This window comes from Thunnus maccoyii, chromosome 7 (assembly GCF_910596095.1).
Source record: "Thunnus maccoyii chromosome 7, fThuMac1.1, whole genome shotgun sequence".
NCBI lineage: Eukaryota > Metazoa > Chordata > Actinopteri > Scombriformes > Scombridae > Thunnus > Thunnus maccoyii.
In genome coordinates this window covers 3,711,882-3,736,472 of record NC_056539.1, presented here as the reverse complement: position 1 = coordinate 3,736,472, position 24,591 = coordinate 3,711,882, and the positions used below count along the sequence as shown (strand labels likewise).

The window sequence follows — 24,591 nt, the reverse complement described above, 5'->3', positions numbered from 1 at the left end:
TCTGTCTTCTTTATTGCTTGTTGGCGATGGTTTTATTCGGTGGCGGCTGATAGTATGGTGAGTTCTTCAGCGAGCCGCAGAGGCTGACAGCCTGAGAAACTGAAAGGATCAAAACCAAGCTCACCTGAAAACTACATCAGGCCAGGGAATAGAATAACATAGAGCAGAATGAGGCAGTGATCTGTATGGAAAATAAAAGTGAGACTTAAAACATCTAATCACACACACACAGACAGTTGCTCAGAGACTGGACTGGTCCACTCCCCTACATATGTAGTTTACAGTGATCAGAGCTGTTACACACCACACACTTTGATCATGCCGCGACACGTGTCCATCTGCTGTACTAGCCACATTACACACACACACACACACACACACACACACACACACACACACACACACACACACACACGTGCCCAGGCACACATACTTATGCTCAAGCATGCACTCACACACAAGCTGAGGCCAAAACTTTGATCAATAAATAACACTGTCACAGGGGGTTTTGTGCACAGACATACAGACACACACACACACACACACATGCAGTTTGCAGTGAGGTACCTAGTAATAGCTTAGTGTGGACGGATGTAATCTCTGTTTGTTTCTAGATCCATCTCTCCATCTGCCCTCTACTCCCCTGCCCAGCCAATCAGCTTCTATCCCATTTCTAGCCAATCAGCTGGCCTGTATGACCCCCTCTAGGCCAACAGTAGCATCAGTATAATTCCCAGGACACACAGCCTACCTCTACCTGAGCAGCACGTGTGCGTCGCTGAACTGCTGCGGCTGATACGCGTGTGGTGTTCACACAGACAGCGTTGCTGCTGCGGCGCTGCTACTGCCAGCTCTATCTTTCTACATAGAGTTTGACTTTTATATTGGCCATCAATAATAGCATGTTTCATATCATTTCATTATAAATTTCATTTATATTTAGTTTAGACAGAAAAAGGTCAGCCACATACACTCCTCACACAGGACAAGTTTTTTTTTTAATTGATTATATTGATTTCTTGATTTCCAGTTAAACCCCTGCTGTCACCGCTCCAAGTGAAGAAAATCCCTCCAGACGACATCAAGTTCCCCAAACGAGCCAAACAAACCTCTGACAAACAAACCTCCAAACTAACTGTCAGCAGGGAAACTGACAACAAATAAGGAAAATAACAACACCAAAACTCCCACTGGAAGCAGGTAAAACAACCGGCAGGAGCCCCAGTTTGAAATAATATCACAGAAAGTGAGCAGAAGTTGAGAAAAGAAGCTCCATCTGCACTGGAGTTCCTCGCCAGGGAGGCTTCCTGCCCCACCATGCACCACGCAGGCTGACCAACAATGGTGACACTTCATGTCTGTGACATATTCTACAGATATAGACACTCAAACTATAGTGAAACTTGTAATGTTGCTGGTGTGATGTTGATATGACACTCGACAGATAATTTTCACTGTCTATTTTTGCTGAGAACCACCTGCGTCATGTGGAAAAAATAGGCGAGACACCAACTCTCTAGATGACGCACCGCTGCAGCTGTGCGTGAGGCTGTGTGGCTGCTCTAACCTGTTAACAGGGGCTCTGAAATGAAAAGAAAGAGGTTCCGCGACATACACGTATTGCACATGCAAGCTGTGTGTCCTGGCCGTAAGACTGTGATCCAGATTTGTCTAATGTATGGACCACATACCAATGTGGAGGGATGGAAGAATCCTAGTTAAAAAAAAATCTAATTCATCAGTTATGTCTAAACTAATATACTCTATATTACCTCTGTGAGTTTAGACAAGGTAAGTTGGCATGGAGACTCGTTGGATGGATTGATGTTTCCGGGGTGTGTCTGTCCAAACTGATCAAAATACGATCAAGTTTTGGTGTCCCATATTGATCAGAGTGCAATTTCTGAGCCATTTCCCTCCCTTATGGTATGGTAATTTGTAATAAGGGTTTGGAGGTTTTGGGTCAACATACTGGATATCAAGACAAACATCACCAATCGGCTGCACCAATAAAAAACCAACAGCGGTGGCCTTTAAAAACCAATATCACAAAATCCCCATCATTTATTGAGACCTAGCAAACTATCTTGAAGTTTGCACAACAAAATGAGTTTATTATTGATTAGACGGAGCAGAAGGGAAGCAGGTGAAATGCATGCAAAGAAAATGAAGGTGTAAAGAAGGGCAAGAGGACAGACAAAAGGGAAGGGAGGTTAAAAGAGAAATGATGACTGGCTTAGTCTGAAAGCTCATACTGACTCCTAATAACATAATGAGTAATATTGGCATACCATGCAGAAATACTGTGATTGTAAAAGCTTTAATTTCTGTTGCTTATGTTCTAAAATGCATTTTGATTTTTCTATCACAACTGATTTCCTGAAAAACTAACTGTATGAGATTTCAGACCACACAGGGCCAATTGTGACAGTATGATAAGTAGAAGGAAAACAAAGCTCAGAGGTATTACTAAAAGTTTTTAGCATACATTTAGCACATTCTGCAGTTTAGTTAGTATACTTCAGATTAGTAGAATTAGTAGTGTTTTTAGTAGAAAATGTTAGCTTTAGTTAGTATATTAGATGTTAGTATTTTTAGTATTTACATCATTTTATAGTTTAAGAGCAGGGCAAGGAAGGAGAAAAAAAAAAGTTAGTAAAACAAAAATCAGATAAAAGAAAGCAGAAAAAGACAGAAAGGATTTGTTAGTTCAGAGTGTGTCACAGAGAAAAAACATGCACATGCAAGAATATAGTGCAGCTACTGGTTTCATATGACCACTTTGGCATCACAGAGCATTTTGTCTTTGTCTTGCAGAATCATTACTGCATCTCTTTTTGCCTGTTTTAATATGAATGAGAATGACAGACACTAGAGAGCAGCAGAGTGATGATATCATCTCTGACAGAAGTTTAGCATTTATATATATTTATATTATATAATCATAATTTATAAGTCACAATGTACAGAATTCAAAAGTTAAGTCTTTGTTTTACTCTGGGTCAGTCTAGATCCTGGCAGTTTTTGGAATAATATTATTCATGTGCAGAAATACATAAATACATGTAAATATATGTAAGTAATAGTAATTCTAACTACACATTAGTCATTTGTAAAGCATGAAAGTTTATTCTTGATCTTAGAAATAGTTAGCTTTTCCCAGAACGTTCAACTATATCACATGATCTTCATCAGCAGATGGAGTTTACTCAGTTGTCATGGAGATTGATCTGCTGACATGTGAGCTCTGTGGCTGTTGTTATTCCATCCATGACACTTTTACAAGGTCTCGTCCATGTTGGCTTAAATGTAACCATGAAACTTCTTCAAGCCAACATGGACTAGTAAAGCTAATAAGTGGATGTTGAATCGGTGTGTAATTTATGCTCTCAAATTACTAATTGTTAGGCACAATTTGTGTTCCCAAATGCTGAATGTGCATTCTCTGCAAGCTGCTGCTTGAGAGTACTGGCACCTTATAATTCCAATTCAAGCACTTCAGCCATTATACATTCTGAAACAAATGGGCTGAATGAAACCAGCAACTATTGTGTTCATGTATTGATTGATTTTGAAAAATTGGAAGCAGACAGTGACTGGGGCCATGTACGACTCACGAATACATGAAACATGCATATTATTGTGTGCATAATGGTGGGTTGGTGGCAATTGGCGAAAGTTGTGGCAACAGACGCCTGGCGTCATGGAGCGTGCCCAGATGGTCGTCTGTTGTCCCGGCCCCAGCCAGATTAATCCGATCCCTGACGCATCGGCAGAGCTGCTGTAAACCTTTCCACGCCAACCTTCCTTGTTGCCAGATCACCATTAGCATAGCTTCCATTAGCATTGTAGCCCGCTCTTTGAACAAATCACCATGCCAACAACAAAGAGCCAAATGAGCAGGACACAAACACACCAAGCAATGGCAGACTGAGAGGACCAGAGGACCTCACCATGGCTAGGAGACTACTACACCATAATGCCGGGACAGTGCCAAAAAAAAAAAAAAAAAAAAAGAAAAGCAAGGAGCATTTTCCAAATAGTGGACACAGTCCTTTTAGCTACAAGATAACAGCAGTGACAGCTACTTGGTCCAACTGATATGTCACTGAAGGGTACACAAACAGATTCATAATGGAGCTGCCATTAGTTGATACTTTGGCCAAATATTTAAAGTTCTAGTCAACTTTCAGCTGCCATTAGCCGTGTTAAAAAAGAATTACACAACCAGAGCATCCAGGTTAACACAAGAAGTCAATGTTCACACTAAACTGTATCCTCATTAAGGCTGGAACTGTATTTTCACCATTGTAAAACACAAACATTTCCCCTGAAAGCCTGGCTGATGATGGCATACAGTATTTATTGGACTCTAATAAAAGATTTAATTTGAATCATTCAATTTGAAAAAATAAATTTGTAATCAAACAAACTCAAAGCGTATCCATCATATCAAATGGACCAGACTGCATTCAATTCAAAGGGCAAAATTAGACCGATGTTACTCCAAATCTGACAGGAAATGATGGTCTCTGATCATATTATCTGTCTCTGTTTGGTCTGAGGTTTGGCTCTTCTGCAATCTCTGGCAATGCTGGAGCTCATATATTATTTTGGTACTTTATTTAGATAAAATGACTAAATCTTGAGACTTTGTTGGGGCTGTTGGACATTATTTTGCAATTTATCTTTCTGTCTGACTGTCTGTCTATACCTAGAGGCAATATGAAAAAAAAAAACCTGGATACTTGGCACAAATCTCAAACAAGTACTCTGCTTCTCAGCAGTAGCGGGATAGAAATATTGCAGCAAATATTACAGCATGTCTCAATGCAGCCTGTCCAATGATCAAAGCTCTCTCTGCCCCAAAATAGCTGAGGAAATGTTTGAGCCTCACTTGGCTAATTTACAGGAAGAGAACATCCAAGCAGCATGGCAAAGGTCTGCTGATGATACATATTTAAACACACACACACACACACAAACATACTAGATCCTATCCTATTAATGTTTAATATGGGTACAAATGTAGCAACAAAGGAAAGCCTCTACGCAAGAATGTTTTGCAACATAAAACGGCTTACAAAAGAGTTAGCTAACTAACTGAGGACATTAGTTTTATCATGTATATTGTATATCTATAGCACAAGGGAAACAGTTCAGAGAAATCAGGTCACATACAAAATCAGACCATACGATTATACGCACTGCAGTACGGCAGTAATATGGTTTTCTGCAAATCTGTATTTATATGCAGCAAGTTTCATTTCGATACATCAGATTCCTCCCTTCCTCTGACTTTATTGTGGAAACACAGTTCACTTATTTTAACTGAGAATGTGCCTGAATTTTTACAAATAGTCAAATGTTCAGCGGTGGACACAAATTTATGTGTATTTCTGGAAGCCAATCAGTATCAATTTCAGTTTTAGCTGGACTCTAGATGGAATTATTTCGAATATGAGGATGCATTGCTATGTAAATCTTTCCTGATCTTTCCGTCCATCACAGCAATAGTTTCTCTGTCTGAAGTATTTGTTATGCACAACATATACTATACATGACAAAGAAATCAGCTTTCTCAAGGAGAAATATAAGTGGGGAAAAATGGGTTTTTTTATACACAAAGTTTAAGGAAACAGATAACTCCAGAAAGCTGACTATATGACAGAGTGACCTTTTTAGCAACATCAATCAAGTTTTTCCGACTTACAGTAACTCACAGTAAGATTAAATTTAGATATCATTACCAAAGAGGGTGAACAAAGTGGAAGAGATTTTCACTCCCTCTGTTCATCACTCACTATCTGAAGTTGCCAGAAGCTGTGACAGGTTTAGCTTACTTTCTTCCTATTTTGTATTGTGGAGCAATACAAAGTATGTAAATGTTTTGCAAAAATCTGGGATCAAAAAATTAAAAAAAACGCCTGTGCAAAAATAAATGTGTTACTACCGAACTGTCTCAAAATGTATGTGCTAGTAATTTATTGGTCATACATATGTATATCTACACATAATGAATTTAAGATTTAAAAAGGCCTGGATTCATCAGGTTTAAGGAAAGCTTACCTCAGCAATACAAATACAAATCCTAATAAAGACTCGAGTGAAGTACTTTGTTTAAGGGTCAGATGCTCTACACAAGTTTTTGAACAATCCTGGTCAGGGCTACTAGCACAGAAGGATGGAGGGAAGGAAAAAAAGGAGCAGAGAGACACCAAAAGAGTAATGAACTAAAATCATTGGGGTATTTGTTTCAGGGGAAAAAAAATTAATAAGCATGAAAATAATTGTTCTCAACACTTAGCCAGCAGGACCAAAAACTTACGGGAAAGAGGAACCTCAATTACTGTGGAGGGAGAAAAGGAAAAAAGATATATATGAGAGAGAGAGAGAGAGAGAGAGAGAGAGAGAGAGAGAGAGAGATTGTGAGAGAGGGTAATATTTGGGAAGGGTAAACATTAGGGATAATGCCTGTGTGACAGGAAATGCTGCTCAAGCAAACACACACAGTCCTAATTTGGATACAATTAAAGCCATGCTGGAGCTGATGTATGTGTGTTTCCGAGTGTGTACATGCTGAAAAATGACAAGTATACATGCTGTGAATTTTCCCAGCATTTGGGCCATCGTGGGACACTAAATTACTCCACTGACACCCAGAGTGATAATGATTAAAGGAGACCTATTATGCTTTTCCTTTTTTTTCAGTTATGTTACAATATTCATATGTTCATATGAAATGTTCATATTAAAGTGTCAAATAATGAGGTAAATGTATGTAGAAGCAATCCCTGTGAGCAAAAAGCACCGGCTTCAGACTGCTCTGAATGTTTGTACTTGTACTATTCCTCCCTGCATTATTTCTAACTGATCCGCTGAACAAATCGAGATCCAAATATCTCCATATCTTGTTGTGTTGCTGCAAACAAAGCTCTGCTAATTCAGTGAGGAACCTGTAAATTCTTCACAGTAAATGTATCCTGTTATTTAGTCATTTGAAAGCTTTTAATATGAAGCAGTAAAGCAGGAAATGTTGGGTTTGCATTGGCGGTAACTTAACGCAGCTCTGATACGGCTGCCCCTAGGAAGGCTTCTGGGAAGCTGGCCAACCAGAACAGAGTGGGCTCATCTGGAGGGGGGCCTTAAAGAGACAAGAGCTAAAACTGTCTGTTAGAGACAGAGGCTGAACTGAGGGGCTGCATAAAGGGCCAATATAAGATAAATAAAGAGTTTTTTGAACTGTATATCATGCAGTGCTACTCTTGTGGAGTCCAAGAATAAAAATAGAGCTTGAAATGGGCATAATAGGTCCTCTTTAAGCTAACATTTTTTAAAGCTTGTACCACAGAGTAACACTGTTTTGGTCTTATACTATTTTTTAGGAGAATGCTTGTAATCTGCTTGGACCCTGATCATTATTTTGGTTGTTCTTTGTTTAAACCAATCAGAGGGCTCTTTGCATCATTGCAATTCTGCAAATACTTTCTAAAGATTTCTACATAGAAAGATTATAAATTCATTATTTATTAACTATGTAACCAATCAAGTTATATCAGTTCAATCAGCCAATCTGAGATGCCAACTTCTGCATCTTGTTCTCTGCCTCTGGCTGCATGTTGCTTCTTTTCCTGCATGGTCCCTTCTCAAGAACAGGCTTTTTAAGATGTGATTGCAGTGCTGAGAGCAGGGGCAGAGTTAGAGAAGCAGAGAAATGGATATTTTACTGGCCAGGTATATCTTAAAACAATCAGAGGCTTGATGAATTGGCTGGATGGCTGATGTATAGCTGGAATGGAAGGGGTATTTGGAGAAGGTTTGAGTCAGGGAAATGCACCTCATCAATCAGCATGATTAAAGGTTTTGGCCGGGCTGAAACAAACTCAACACTGTGAGGGGCTGGCCTTAAAGGTATAGTCCGCTGTTTAGAAGTGCAACAAACAGGTCCTGTGGAAGAATTGGATTTGTATACTGTATTGGGAGTTTCCCTTTCTTGAATGACTTTACTAGATGTCAAACTGCCAACAGCAAAGTTCCACATCTCCCTAATTTCTCAAATATTGACATAATGTTATATTTACTGGGGACAGAGGTGAGGACAGAGATGTATTAAGGACGAGACATATCTCTACATGAAAACATAATTCTAGCGTCCTTGAAAATAGCACCATTATTCACTTGTCTGAATATATGAGTATTACATCTGGATGAGAGTGCTTAGCTTCTTAATTAATTCAAGTGTTAAAGCAGCCAACACAACAGCAGAGTGTCCCGTTATAGACCAAGGAGGAGTTAAATGATCCTTAATAATGATACTTTGACAACGCCATAGCATGTATTCCAGTAACACCCCATCTGCACACAGGAGAAACTCCTAATGCATTAAACACACACACACACACACCCGTGGACACACACTGACAGTAGCTTACTATATACGTGCCCCGTGGCCAAATCCATTGTAGCCAAGGCCCTTCACCGATAAATACAGCTTCGTGTCAGCAGCTCTGCATATTTAAAGCCACTAATGGCTTCCTGCAAAGCGCTCGCTCTTGAAGACACACACAAACACACACTAAGCCAAGGAGAAAAATCACTGGTGCCAGAGTAGGGAATTCTGTCAGCAAAGCAGCATCTCCAAGCGAACAGGTGCTGCAATGGCTGGATGGGTAAGGTCACCCACACACTTTAACCAACAGAGGCTAACCGGCCAGCTGGAGAACATAATTATGAGCCTGGGAGACAGTTGAAAAATTATTAATGAAGAAAGATATTAATAGACTCTAAACTGCTTTGTAGTCTTAAAGTCAAGCATCTTAAAATCTATTTTTCAAATGTGGAGTACCTTGTGGATCCTCATGGATGGGACACACCCAAACTCATTTATTCATTATATCATGCATGGTCAGCCCCTGGAGGCTTTTAGGAACCATGCCAAAGGAGGTTTTGATATTTGACCTGATTGGACCTGATTCTTTTTCTTTTTCTGGATGAAAGTCATGGTCTGATGGAATTTGTTGCTGTTGAAATCTGTATTACCCCCTTTCCACTAATGCAAACCTAGTTCTAGTCCTGAGTTTGTGCAGTGGTTCACAGTTAGTTCAACTTGTGAACCTTCTTAGAACCAGCTTGCTTTTCCATGGGCTAGAGACCCAAGTCGTTACATAACTGTACATGCCTCCAGTTTCCTAGCAACGCTAACACCAACTTCAAGCAATTCAACTACAACATAGTAGGTGTCCGCCATTGCACATTGTCTTAAGAGACGCAATGCATTTTGGTTTTGGTTGGTCATGGTAATCCTGCCCCCAGCTCCTGATGTAAGCGGTTCTTTCCTCTAGACCAGCAGTGTTGGTGCCACTCTGGAATCAGTTTTCCTGGCCAAGAGCTGGTTCTTTGGCTTCTGAAAAGCAAAAAAACTGGTTCGAGATGAGACACCGGCTCTAAACCAGCCCTCAAACTACATTGGTGGAAATGGGACGTGTGTGTGGTCATGATTATGTAAAAAGATTGAATAAACAAACCTAGGCACTGGCTCAAGAAGTGTGAAAACACCCAAAGTGTATATCCACATTACAGCATGCTTTTACATAGATTGAGAGCCAATAGCAACATTTCAAATTAATTATAGAGATAATGTTGGCAGTTCCCTAAAACATGTAGCTTTTTTACACTAGACTAAATGGCACAACAGATACTTTTCACAGTAGTGCTACTTATTAACTTACTCCTATACTTACAAAAACATGATGACCAACTGGAAAGCTCAGCAGTTATGAGTCCCATACCTACTATAGTTGAATACACACTTTCTCTTTGTCACTCACTCACACACACACACACACACACACACACACACACACACACACAGCATCACATATTTGGTGAGGTACAGTCGTATGCTTTTGTCCATTGCCAGGGGGGTAAACACAAACACATAGAGCCTAATCTGAGAGCAAACAGCGGCGCCTCATGTTAACCAGCAGGGATACAGTTCCTCTCAACACTATGAGGCCTGCAGCAGTTCAGAACTGCAGCTTCACACTTATAAAAGATAGGGAGAAAGACAGAAAAAAAAGATTCATGGAACTGAGGATTCAGTCATGTCCAAAATGAAAACATTTGATTGTTTGATTGTTGTTGCGCTTTGTATTGTTTATCCTTTTTTTTTGCTCTTTTTGGCATTTTCATCCATCATTTTTTAAACTAATTTGACCAATCACTTCATAACTATAAGGTTATTTAACTGTGCAGACTTCAGCTGCATCACTGTGTAATGCTTCCGGCCATTAGCACTTACTTATAGAGAAGGTCGTGTTGTGTAAATGGAGAATTCATTGGCTCTGAGGTTAGGACTGCTGCCTCAAAACAGGAGGGTCCTGAAATTTCAGCCCCAAACACATGCAGGTTTTGGACTGTGGATGGAGGACATGCTCATAGGTGTGAGTGTATGTATTAATGTGTTCACACGATACTGTATCAACAACTATATACGGTTTGTATATATAGGGATAGTCTCCAGCCTCCTCGTGACCCTAAAAGGAATAAGTGGGTATTGAAAAGGAATGAATGATTGGTAACTGCAGATGATGGAGTGCTTTGTTTAATATCCACTTTTGTGGTTTTGGCAGGGCTCGAAGGTTGCTGAGGGGGGTTGTCCATCCAGTCACTGGCTGACTGACAGTTATATCTCCAAGAGACAAAACCGCAGTTGCTCAGCTGGCATTCATGTGGAAAATTCCTACTTAGTTTGGGTTTCTGTCACCTGATTTCAAGCTGCCAGAAGACTTAACGATGGAGTGTTTCAATAGATCACACACAACAAAACATCAGGTTTTTCACTAATATGATGCACATTTGTAATTTAAACAAATGAATATAAGTCATATTAAAGAGATTAGAGCCTGAAAAAAATGATGAAAGAAGGAAACAAACAGACCACCTGCAGGGAACATACCGTTGAGATTCACGTTCTATTTCTGCTATCAGCATCTCAAAGAATCGCCTTTAAGCCTTTATGCTCTTTCTTAATATGCACACACACAAATATATGCACACACACGCTGCTAGACAAACAGTATTTTAGTTGAGTGAAAGGCGGATATTGCCCTATATCTTTATTCTGGTATAGTTTAATAAGAAAGGGAGAAAACCCCCAGAAACCAAAACAACATGGAAATGAAATTGTTTCCTTCCATCCAAACAAATGACAGCGTAATCTCATTTAGGATGGAGGCAACGAATCTTTGTTTCTGTCATATGTCACAATATATACCTGCCCCCTGGGTAAGGCAGTGACATCCATATGCAAGAGAAAGGAATTAGGAATAATACTGATGAGAATAGATACAAGAGGAAGAAAATGGAGATAGGGATGAAAGAATTTAAGGGACTGAAGATCAGAGAAGACATGAAAGATTAAAAGCAAGCAGTTATAAGAAAGAAGACGGAGAAGGTAGATGCGTAACAATGCATAAAAAAAGAGTGTTCAGCTCTGCAATGGATGTGACATTTTTGACATATACATGTCAGTACAAGAACGACACCATTATGTACCAGCAAACAGTTTAACACAGTTTAACATCATCAAAAATGAAAGCTCGGATATCATTGATAGGATGTCATAATATGCAAATTGAGCTTGTTTGGAATTGTCCTTTACATCTGAGAAAAATGCTTATCAGGCATTTCTTATTAGCATAAAATGGTTGGTACTGTAGCATTATGCCCACAATATTTCAAACAGCTGTTGGTATCATCACACACTGAAATGGACTATAAAATAATCTGCCCCAAAGATGATGGAGGGCTTAAAAAAATGAAGACATTATTTTTAAGTCTACTTTGCCTGTGACCTTTCTAATATTATTATATTACTACTTAAAGGGAATCACAACCAAAATCCCCAAACATTCAAATCCAGCCTTTGGATATAAATGTCTGAATTGTGATCAACAAAGCAGCACCAGTGGAAAAGAATAGCAAATATGACAACAACAAAACAAATAAAAAAACAACTGAATAAAACCAACTGAGGAGTTCAGATAAAGCACCAATTATTGGCTGGAACCCAAATGGGAGGAGGAAACAACTTTTTTTCCCTCCCCATTTAAGCATTTAATTCTTGGCAAGAAAAAAGATGCAACATAACAAGACTAAGAACGGAAGTTAGAAAGACAAAGAATGTTAGCATTGCGGCTAAGCTAAACACTGGAATGTAACACCAAAAGATAGCAGAGAAAGAAAGAAAGATTACTACTTTTAGCATTAACGCTAAGCTAAACTCTTTGGAATACTGCCAACAGCACAAAGGAAGGAAGATAGAAAGGAAGGCATTTCTGACATAATATCATCAGCAGCAGCGTATGAAATCACAGAGAAAGAAAGAAATGAGAAAGGTAGGAAGTAAAAAAAGAAAGAAGAGGGTAAAGAAAGAGAATATAACATGACAATGGTTGCGTATCACACTGTGCAGCAGATTCCTTACCTAGGACGCCCAGCCGGTAGTTGACAGTTATGACAATCACATTCCCATAGCTGGCCAGGATGCTGCCATCAAACATATTCCCAGTTCCTTCCATGTAGGAGCCCCCGTGGATGAAAACCATCACTGGCTTGGGGCTTCCACTCTCCCTGATGTCTGGAGAAGGGGTTAGGGGAGGAGGGTGGGGGGGGAGAAGGCAGAAGGACTGATTAGATGACAGATTGAAGGTGACAGCCAGAGATGCAATTTCAATACTTTAGGGGGCTTTGGCCACCTCTTTAATTTTTATTTTTTTTCTGAGTAATCTTGGCACACTGGCTTTTTAATATGGAGATCTTGTTAGTCAAAAGCGTCAAACCATTCATTTTCCTATGTACAGGCCGTGACATGTTTGCGGTGATTGGAAAATGCTGTTTTATTTATTTATTTGAAATTCCATATAGGTGTTAATGAAACAGGATATTTAATATGTTGAGTTTTAATTTTCCTGTAGGCAATGGACTGTCAACATGCAAAAGTGGCAATCCAAACTGTCACATTGAGGTAAAAGTTTTCCGATTAATCTGAAGGAAAATCTAATGAAAACGGCATATTAGGTTTGACATTTTTATGAAAAAGCACCACTTTATTGAAACTTTAATTTGAATTCAGGTTAGCACTTCATAGTTGTTTAGCTGCAGGGAAATGTTTTGCCTTGATTTTGTGAATATAAATGCTTGTGAGTGCTTATTGCCACCAGGGGAAATTAAATGGAACTAAAAAAACTGAATGGGATACTTTTATTTTTCAAGATTTTAAAGGGTTTTGTGAATGTGAAGGACAAAATGTTGATTCAGCTTTTAAATTACAGCGCAATCATTTCCATAATTACAATGTAATAGGACAAATACAATTTGTGGTAGATGAGTTGTTATATTGCCTAATACTGCCACAAAGCTGGAGGTGTGTTTCAATTACAAAAGGAATATTTTTGCAATGTGTAGTCACAACCATCAAATATGAGGTCAAGGTCAGGAGAATGGCGAGCCTGCTGTTAGAGGCAAAATTAGACGTTAAAATGTGTTACATCTGGTTGATTAGGTTGGAAGAAAGGAGGTTGTATTGTAAAGCTTTAGCCCTTGATGTAGTTCTAATATGGGCTGGGTTGTGAGCAAAAAGGATGAGAAGACTTGGAGAGATCTAACAACACGCTGCAACCCATGTTCAAAACAAGGTTTCACTTTCATCTTCTGTATCTCTGAGATGAAGCTTTTCATCTTGCTTCCTAACTATCTCCAACACTACATGATTCAAGATTCTATACTTTATTGCCATATCAATATGATTGATTGGAATTTAGATGCAGCAGTATACATCGTTTATCCCACTGATGTTTTACCACTCAGGGACTCAGGTCCAGAGAGAGTTCAGTGAGTCTATGGAGAATTAAAAATTAACCAAGCAAGAAAAGAGAAAAGCGTTACTGTCGAGACGAGAGAATTAATTTTTGTGAGGGCAGTAAGAGAGGCAGAAGGCTAGTTTTTGAGTCTGAAAGTTTTCCTACAGTGTGTCTAAAGTACTCCACGAGGCAGACAAAATAATGTAAACACCTGAGGGAAAAACTTCTTTTCTAAAGGGACTTAACAATCACTGTTATGAAAGTGGCTCAAAAATGCTTTTAAATTTTATAAAAGGGTCCTTTAAAGTCTGCTGTAATAACGTCATGTCAGTACGTTTCCTATGATGAAACTTTGACTTACTTTATTAAAGGATTAAGATAATAAGAAAACTACTCAGGCAAAAAAGAGATTTTTTTGGTGGTTTTACTTTCAATTTTACCTTATGGGTAAAGGATAAAGTAAACTGAGTAAACAGGACATTATACAACAAAAACAGGAGGAAGGAACTAAATATTATAGCATATCTATATATTGGACAACTGCTGAAATTGATTTCTTCCCAACAGAAAATGTAAAATAAACTAGAGGTCTTCACAGATCTAAAATGTTGGACCTGATATGAAACGGACCCGTGGAAAACCTACCCGAACCCGATGTGCATTAATTAATTTTCAAAAAACAGAGACCTGACCCGAATAGACCCGAATATAACAGACTTGATCCAAAATGCGGTCGACTCGAACAGAAAGAGAACACAAGTACCAGCAGCAGCCTGCTGATGTGATGTGATGTGCTATCAATTAATTCGATCAATTAACAAGCAGCCGTTGTGGAAAAGAGCAGCAATATTATCATAATAATGCCCTACGAACGAGTCTAATGTCATAGAAATGAAAATAATTAGTTTATATGCTTCAAACACAGATTTATAACATATAATAACTAAAAATCCTACCAACAATAAAATCTTCTGTAGCCAGCTGGGTGATAGACAGACAAACCTATTTACTCTTTATTTTATTTAATATAAATGAATAAATGTAATATCTGTGAATCAAGTTCCAAAATTAATTTAACTTAATTTAAATCTTGTAGATGACTAATTTTCCTAAAACAAGTCTGGCTTCAGTTCCCATGTCATAACTTTTTTCTCATCTTTGTGAACTATTTGTATAAAACAGGAGCAAACCAGGAGCAACTGATATTCCAGTTGGTTTTACCTCCTTGTTCTCCTTTTCACGTCGATTCACTTCACAGTTTACATTCTCCTCTCACTCAAAACGCACCGTTTTCTCCCGCGGTGATTGTGACATACCACATGATCAGAGCTGATACCGTGTGCACTTGGGTCCATTCGGATCCACTCAGGTATTGGACACATTGACAAACAGACCTGAGACCCGCTGCAGTAAAAGGAGACCTGACCTGACCCGCTTAGACTGTGTAGAATTTGGACTTGGTGTGACTCGAGTCGGGTCTTGGTTTCACAGAACAAAGTGGACCAGTGAAGACCTCTAAAATAGACACACTTAGAAAAAAATTTAGTGGGAAATTGAAATGAGGAACGTCTAGGTAAAATGCTGTCTCCTTGTGTCTGTTTGTGTGTGTGCTATATTTGTCCTTTCCTCCATTTCTCTCAGCATAGAACTCATTACATCACTTCTGTCATTCTCTGTCCTTTGTAGTGTTTTTTTTTTTCCTTCTTCTTAGTTGTCCTGCTCCCTCCGCCACAGCAGGCAGTGGCCACAATGTAGGCACATCATAACTCTCCTCTGGAAGGCTTCCAGAAACTTGTGACAAAAAAGGTCAGGGGATTATGGCAAGAGTGTGTGTGCTGGTGTGTTTACCGAGCTATACAGATATGTGTGTAGATAGAAAGGAGAGGGGGGAAGACAAAAGGAGCAAATTACAACCATGTACAATACTGGTGATGGGGATGATTATTACAGTTGTATTTATTTTGTAGTGATGATGATGTCAGTGTAGTGCTGATAGTGCTGGCAGCCATGACAGTGGTGATGATGATGATGATGATAACTGACAGCTTTGATGGTGACAATGACAATGGTGTTTACGATGAGAATAACAATGGTGAGGATAATTATATCAATGATAATGATTGAAGGTAGCCAGAATGGTGATGATGATGTTGATGATGATGATAATAATGATGATCATGACAACCATGGTGGTGATGATGCTGATGAGAGTGACAACCATGACAATGACAATGATGTTTATGTATATGATGGTGGTAGCCATTGGTGTGATGATGATGGTGATGATGATGATGCTCCTGGCAACCATAACGTGATGATGATGTCAGTTATAAATATGGTTGCAGCCATGATTGTGAAGTCAATGTTGATGATGGCGACAACTCCGACACTGACGATGATGATGATGGCAACCATGGCACTGCTGATGATGCTGATGATAATGCTCGTGGCAAGCATGATGGTGATTATAATGTCAATGATAATAATGGTGGCAGCTATGATGGTGAAGACAATGTTGATGAAGGCAACAACTATGATATGCTGATGGTGCTGATGGTTGTTCATGATAGTGCTCATAGTAACCATAACTGTGATGACGATGGCAACCATGACAGCAAGGATGGTGTTGATGAGAATGCTTGTGGCAACCATGATGTGAAGATAACTTTGCTGGCAACAACCCTGACAATGTTGATGGTGCTAATGTTAATGATGGTGGCAGCCATGATGGCAAGGATGACACTGATGGCAATTATGGCAACCATAATAATGATGAAAATGTTGTTGGTGGTGATGATAATCCTCGTGGCAACAATAATGGTGATGACAATGTCTATGAAAATAATGGGACCATAATGGTGAAGACAATGTTGATGAAGATAACTTGGATGCAACGGATGAGAGGAAGCCACGAAGGTAAACACAACATTGAAGAATAGAATGAGGATGACAACCATCAAGATGGTGAAAATAAAAGAAAAAATGAGAATGACCAATGAGATGAAGACAACCATAATGATGATGATGTTGATAGAAAAGAATACTGAAAAAAAAATAAAAATGGAAATAAAAAATGAAACATGAATTTGTTGATTATAAAAAGGCTTCCGGGATCTAACCAAGTCTTCACCTATAAATAATGTATTTTCCTTTGAAGGAAACACAATATAGGTGATTTCTCATGGAACTGTGTGATTTTGACACTTTCCTGCTTGTATATATGAGTTCTCAAGCATTACATGAATATATGAATTAATTTCTGCTGTAACGAGATACATCCAATGCGGCCGTAGCTTCCTCTTTGTGTCCAGCACTGAAGGTCAGCAGTAATGAGGTGAGGTTAGGATAAAATTGTCTTGGCAGTGTTTGAGCATTTGATGGATTTACCTGAATTTATCTAGACTGACTGGCTGAAACAATCCTAGTGTATATTAAACACACTGTACCTTGAGGTTTTAAGTTTATGCAATCCAGCTTGCTCTCAGCATGGTTTCCTGGCATCATTCATTGGTTTCCTTTGCAAGACTCTGAGCCAAAACCCACTCTAAACCCAATTCTCTCCCTTCATTCCCCCAATTCATCAATTAATCCTCATTCAGCTGATTGCAGTTTTCCTCCTTTCCCATCATCTCCTTGCTTAAAGTGAGGTAATGGTGTATTTGGAGTAATTAATTGAACATCCAATGTTTACATGATTATTTGTAAGATCAATATGTCCTTTTATTCCTCTCTTTAAAGTAAGTTGAAAAGATTTCACTTTTCAATAAAGATGTTTGGAAACAGGCGGGAACATTCAACTGTCCTCCAAGGTTTTTCACAGCGAGCAGTGAGATGAAAGCTTGCTTTGAGAGGAGCTAAAATGAGATGCAATCTTGTAGTGATTCAACCATTCAATCTTCCCGGGGATGAGTGTGTGTATGAGGGAGAGTTAGTCAGAGGAAAGGTACCATGCCAACATGGAGTAGGTCATTGCTTCCTCGAAGATCAGGTCATGATCAAAGAGATTCAGGTGCTTTAGATTTCTCCTTGCAAACCCTGAGAGATGCCCCCGGGCTATTGCAACAGCTTTGGTATCCTCTCCCTCTGTTGGTGTAGAGGACTTATCAAACCAATAGCAGACACGAGCAGTAGAGATGTTTTTTTTTATCCTGGCTTCAGCCTTTTGCTGCAGGGAGCAAAGCCATGGGGACTCTAGGCAAAAAGCAAATGAGGCGCAGTAGTGAAGACCAATTCAAACACTTCCAGACGAAACGCTTCAGTGTAATCAGTGCAAATGTGCTGGTGGATCTCAGTAGAGTACACATCCACTGGCATGTGTAAGATGACATGGATATGAATGTGTAATGACATGCAGATTTGGTGGCATATTTGCTTAAATATGCCATATGCAATTCGATATTTGCCAGTATAATATTACGTTTGCAAATAACTGCTGATATTTTTAGGAACTTAAACTGCAGCTTAACTAATACTTGTGTTATGATAAAACAAGTCTTACTAACAAATTAATTTAAGGACTTTCACTAGGGAAATGATAGCATTGGCCTCCCACAGCAGTAACATTGGAAGTAGTGTAAGGTTAGGTACAAGGTCAGGGTGTGTGAATGAGTCAACAGAGTGTGTGTCTAAGCTGGATAGAAGGAGATGGTGGTTCTTGCCTGTCTAATACCATCAAAAATTGATTATTGTAACAGTTATGTTGATGTTTTCCGAACTTTATCAATGAGCACGATATTTTTCTAACCTTAAACTGCTAGATTGAGTTCCCTAAACTTAGTCACCCTGTAGAAAAAACTATAGTTTAGACAACTTGGATTTTATTTACAACCAGTAGCCATTGTTTCTATCGATTATGATTACATTGCTGCCACCAAGGTGATTGCTGAGATCTAGGAACATGGAAACATGGCAACATTGCTAAAAGTAGGCAGTAGGCTAAAAAAACAAGCTTTAATTTTTTGTTAATTTTTTTGTTAAATGAGTGCATACAACTACAGCAAGTATGGTTGGTCCAAACTGAACTTGAAACTTAAAACCGCGGTGAACATCTGACTGCTCGTTAGTTGCCCTGTTGGACGTGTTTTGTTTTTTTAAGATATGTTTTTGGGCATTTTTTGCCTTTAATGGAGAACTGATCGTGGAAAAGCAGACAGGAAACAAAGGAGGGAGGGAGAGAGGGGTATGATATGTAACAAGGGTCCTAATCCGGAGTCAAACCAGAGATGTTGCAGTTTTGTGGCATGAGCTGCACTCTGCCCTGCTGGATGTGTTTTTTAGTGATTTCCAGATCTTAACAGCAATATTATTATATCCATGGCCTGATTTTTGGAAACAAAACCCAAGTTGTAATAAATCAAACTTTTCCTCAAATAAATGTTGTTTTGGTACAACACGGGGACTTTTTGGTTTCTCATTATAATACCTGGTAAAGTTCACTGAGTTGCACATTTTTCTCCTTGATATCTCATAAGTTTTGATATTGGCTATATTAGTTTAGAGTTTTCATTTATTTATTCATTTGTTTGATTTTATAATTATAAGTAGGCGTAATCCTTTACTAAGATCCTAATGTTATTGCAATTCTTTTTTTTTTTTTTCAAAATTTCATTGCTGCATTTTCATTTGCAAGCTGGTAAATAGTAGTGTGGAGGGAGGTTTTATTTTTATTCCATGGATGTGATATCAAGCAGCCTCAAGAGTCAGAGTTGCAACTTAAATGTCACCAACTGAAGCCTCTGGGTGAGCTGGATGGAACAAGGTAACACATTCCCCAGTTGATCTTTTATGATCTTTTTCTTTTGCTCTGGGATTATCCTCATGCTGTCAGCAAATCTATATTCTTGTGTCCTCCACACTCAAAGTAATATATCCATAGTGTATAGGAAGATTAATATCACACAGGTATTGCCATATAATACTTTATATAGGGTACCAGGGGCCCCATAACAGCCTTGTAGATACCACAGTTCATGACATCGCCCCTTCTGTATACCCATTCTTAACTACTCCAATAATATTCACTGTATAAAAAACGGGAGCTTCTAACAAATCCTCAGCTCTCAGGGACTGTCCTGTTTACATCTCTGTTCCCAGCACAAAAGGATTACAAACACCAGCTTTACGGAGTATAAAGAGACTGTAAAATCCAAGATTTCCTTGGTGGGAGGGGTGGGGAGGTTAGGGGATGTCCTCATTGAGTTTGCATCTGCAAGGCGACAAGAGGTCAAGGGTTAAGAGCATCAAGAACCGCTGGGGGGGGCAATCCCAGCCGATCAGAGTCTGCAATCGAATGTGTGACTGTGTGTAAGTGTGTGTTCTCGAGCATATTTCCTCTATATTAAACTGGATTAGTCGTCTGCCCTGCATCCTTTATCGAGATAATACTTGAAGCTTGCTGGGATTTCATTGAATAGATCTGTGTGAGCTGTGTGACTTTCTCTAATCGTATTGGTGTGTGTGTGTGTGTGTATGTGTGTGTATTTGTGTGCAAGCTCCCAGAAAAACAGCATGATGGCATAGATCAAAGGGATCCGGATGGTTGTGAGTCTTACTTGGATGTAATTGCTGTTTACTTCGTCACATTATACAGTAGAGGTGCCTTATTAAGACTTTCTGCCTGTCATTAAAGTTGCACTGCAGCAGCCTTAAGGGGATACGACTCTATCTCAGGGTTTTATCAAGGACATTTTATTCCTAATATGACTTTTCAAAGGCTGCTTGTTTATTGCGATGGAGCAGAGGTTCGTCTTTTTTGTATTGTTGAGATTAATGAATTTCCAGCACGCCGTCGTAGCTTTCAAACAGCACTTAATTTAAATATCAAGAGGAGCAATGACAATGTTTCAGCGCTGTAATCATCGTCAGGTATCCACTGGATCTTCTTTAGTATTCCTTTTAATCAGTCTTTGCCCAATACTTACCTAGGATTAAATGTCTTTAAAGCAACAACAGTAGGGGACATATTCATGTATTTTAATAGTATTTTACCTAGTCATGTGTTTGACTGAATCAGGCCATGAATACTGTATGCAGGTATATTATACGGCACACCACCAATACATTGAGGCGATGTAGGCATCTAAATTAGTGTGGGATAACTTTCCTGGTAAGAAATGAATTGACTTAAACTCAAACATTTCTGAGTGATCACCTCATGTAGATTGTTTATTAACTGGACATTGTAGATATTTTTTAATATTTTAATATTACAGGAACATGTACGGGAGGCAGATTTGACATGGAAGTAGAAAAAAAGTGCAATAGTTGAGTTAATCCTAATGAGTACAGGCAAGGAATCACAATAAAGGGAAATACATCCCCTCAAGTACTTGCTGATGTTGAAATATTTGTAACTTTAGGAATTTTCATTTGATGCTGTTTTATACTTTAATTTTCTACACATCAGCAGAAACATTGTAGACTTTACTCCAGAACGTTTACTGTATTTGACAGCTATGGCTAGTGGTTTCTCTACGGATGCAGTTTGTACAAACAAAGCAGCTTATAAAATATTATCATTATTATAGATTACAAACAGCTTATAAAGCAGTTCAAATGATCTTCATCTGAATCAGCTGCAACATTGAAATTCTGCTTGAGGCATCATTATTATTAAAACGATGATATAAAAGACATCATATTAATAAAATATGTTTGAAAGAGTTCATTCTGCATTTTACTCCATTACCTAGATAGGAACACTGCAATTTTGTCTGGGAGATGTAGGTTGTAGTAACAGTTCAATACAATTCTTGCATCATTTTATGTAATAAGCTCATAAAATAGGATCTTGTTGGATAGAATAAGCTCCACGTGGAGCTGATTAATGCACCAATAATATAACACTCTGAAAGAACACATTGTTCCTCCATAATGAGTACATTTGGCTGATAATACTTTTGTACTTTTACTTGAATAAAGTTTAAATGCAGAACTTTGTCTTGTATGTAAAGACTCGGTGATATCAGTTGCACCCTCTCTTTCCTCTTGACTTCAGCCTTTTAGTCACAGAAACTCTGCTTGTTTGGATGCATCCACTGAGATTTAACTCAACTAATGAGATCATTTCTGCCTCCAGAGCAGCTCTGTCTCTCAGAAATAGTGTAGAATTAAACAGTCCTCACAGTTTTTTTTAAAAAAAATCATGGTTTGACAGAAGCCACATGAACAGCCCATCTCATTTACCATGTAATAGAAACTGAGCATTATGTGCTGTTTGGATTGCGTGTTCTCCAAAAAGCATTCAAATGGAGAGCCCGGATGATTACTTACAACCGTAATGACAGTAATGTCACTTGAAATCAGCTCCACCCAAATGCTGGCTCATTTTATTATTGCCAAGTCTGTCATGTGTGCTCGCCAATCCGCGTTTTATGTAGCTACACAACAACTCATTTGGCAGTGTGGGAATGAAGGTTTTGAATCCAACAGCCACTGCGGGTGGCTGACCGGAAAGTTATCTTCACATACTGGGGTGTAGTAAATTAGCTCCGATTTTGCCCTGTAGGAGAGGAAACCATGCCAGGAGAGATATCAACCCACACGTCTCTGCAGCAACGACAGCTGAGAAGAGATGCTTACACTGATTTTGTCCAATATTTTCTTGTTTTTGACACATCACGCACAGTACACAGGTTATTGGTTTGACGCCCCAAAATGTGAACAGGTCCAAGTGTTAGTATTGGTGCAAGCCAGTTAGCCAGATGATCTGATTTTTGTAAACGAGACGAGTCAAAAGAAAAACATGCAAAAAATGTGTAAGAGCTGGCTAAAGGTTAATAGTTGATCTGCTGGTGGGATGCAACATAGAAAAAGGAAAGAAAAAGGTAAAGGAAACAGCAAATCCAAGCAGATAATCTATGTTACAGTATTAATATCAAAGAATGGTGGTAGACATGTAAACTTTAGACATCAAGCTGAAAAGGACAAAACACATCCAGCCCAAAAAGAGAGTTTACGAGTAAAGAGCAAAAAGAAAATGTCCATCACTTTCAAAAAAAGGACAAGAAATGTAAGAAAATCAAAGAAGATAAAAATTGGAGGAGAAAGGGTAAGTTTGGTTTCCCTTGTCATGCAAATCAGTTTGGCATCGGGGAAAAAAATACCTTCGTCGTCCGTGCGGTCACTATCACCTAAATCATCAGTGTGTTTCTTTGTAAGGGGACCTATAGGGACCAAGAAGGAGAAGATGGAGGAAAACAGGGTGATCAAGAACACACAAAGCCTTCAAAAGATGCTCTCAAAAGATAAGAAAGTATGTCAATATTAAATGTTTCTATAGCCCCCTTTTGTTTGGAAAAATCTTCACTCTGACAAGGAGACTGGGTAAACAGTACCACAATGTCCACTTCACATGTTTACAGTAGAAATTTACTGTGTATGAGTTCATTTAAGAAAGTTAAGGAGCAAGAAAAGATGTACTTTTTTAAAAAAAAGAGTTGGAAAAAAAATTAGTTTCTCTGTTGAAAATGAAGACTTAACTGAGGATAAACCTCTTAGGATGAAAAGACATGAACCTCATTGAAACAGTGTATACAGTAGCATCAATTATATATAAAGACATATTATTCTAACAGTTGGAAAAGATCATTGTAGCAGAGAAAAAGGCAGACTGTAAGAGGAAAAGCAGCATTTCTAAGAGTAGTGCACTCAACAGAAGCCTGTGACAAACCTGTTTTCAGAGTGTTTAATTGTGTGTGGACCTAAACACACACACACACACACACACACACACACACACACACACACACACATACAGCATCATGCATAGACTAGACTGTGGGAGCGCTGCTGAGAAGCAAAGCCTAAAGAGATGAGAACAGAAGATACTGCAGAACGGGGCAAATTTATTTCTATTTTGCCTCCCGATTCAATTTCTGAATGACTAATATGTTATTTTTCTCATCTTTTCCCGATGTAAAAAACAGAATCACACAATGAGAATTCATGTGTAAAATCTTGTACATGTAGGGATTTGTAATTGCTTCAATCTTGAGAATAATCTACAATATCATAAAGTAAAAACATGCTTAATCGCTTTCTTGTTGAGAATTCTATGAGAAGATTGATACAGTAAGTATAAGGCTACAACCAGCAGCTGGTTAGCTTAGCATATAGACTGGAAACAGTTAGCCTGGCTCAGTCTGAGTGTAATAAAATCTGCTTACCAACACCTCCAAAGCTCACTGATTAACAAGTTATATTCCCTTTGTTTAAACCTTACAAAAACCAAAGTGTAAAAAACAACAAGTTGTGGTTTTATGGAAGGCCATGTGCAGAAAAATGTCCTGGCCAGGTTCGTGCTCTGGTTGCCTGGCAACCTCACTGCAATGACAAGGCTCCAGGAAACCACTCGACCCTAGATATAAAGGTTGAATGAGTGAGCTTTAGAGGTGCTGGTAGGTGAACTGTGTTACCTGTTCCCAGTCTTCAGGCTAAGCTAAACTAACCAGCTACATATTTAGCTTAGCTTTAAATGAAAATGAGAGTGGTATCAATCTTCTCTCTGCAAGAAAGCAAATAAGCATATTTCCCAAAATAGCAAACAATTTCTTTAACGATTATGATTTTTTTTTGCAAAGGCAAAAAATTGTTGATTGCAAATAAGTGAAACAAGTGAAAGTCATTTCATCTGACAGGCAAAGTGGTCAGCAGCTTCTTTATTAAAACCAGCTAACTTCTCAGTATAATACAAGTACAAGTTTCTTGTACATACAGAGACATAGACACA

General features: G+C 38.7%; 1 protein-coding gene across 5 annotated transcripts in view; it reads right to left on the bottom strand.

Annotated features, from left to right (window-relative positions):
- nlgn1 (neuroligin 1) overlaps window positions 1-24,591 on the bottom strand; it is a 370,620-nt gene that overhangs the window by 197,391 nt on the left and 148,638 nt on the right. For 3 of the 5 annotated variants that reach the window (XM_042417120.1, XM_042417119.1, XM_042417121.1), the window contains 2 exons: window positions 22,967-23,026; window positions 12,488-12,640 (listed from right to left, as the gene is read on the bottom strand). In XM_042417120.1, the coding sequence (XP_042273054.1) occupies window positions 12,488-12,640; window positions 22,967-23,026 (213 nt within the window). The remainder of the gene's footprint in view (window positions 1-12,487; window positions 12,641-22,966; window positions 23,027-24,591) is intronic. The other 2 variants (XM_042417122.1, XM_042417123.1) reach the window with 1 other exon arrangement.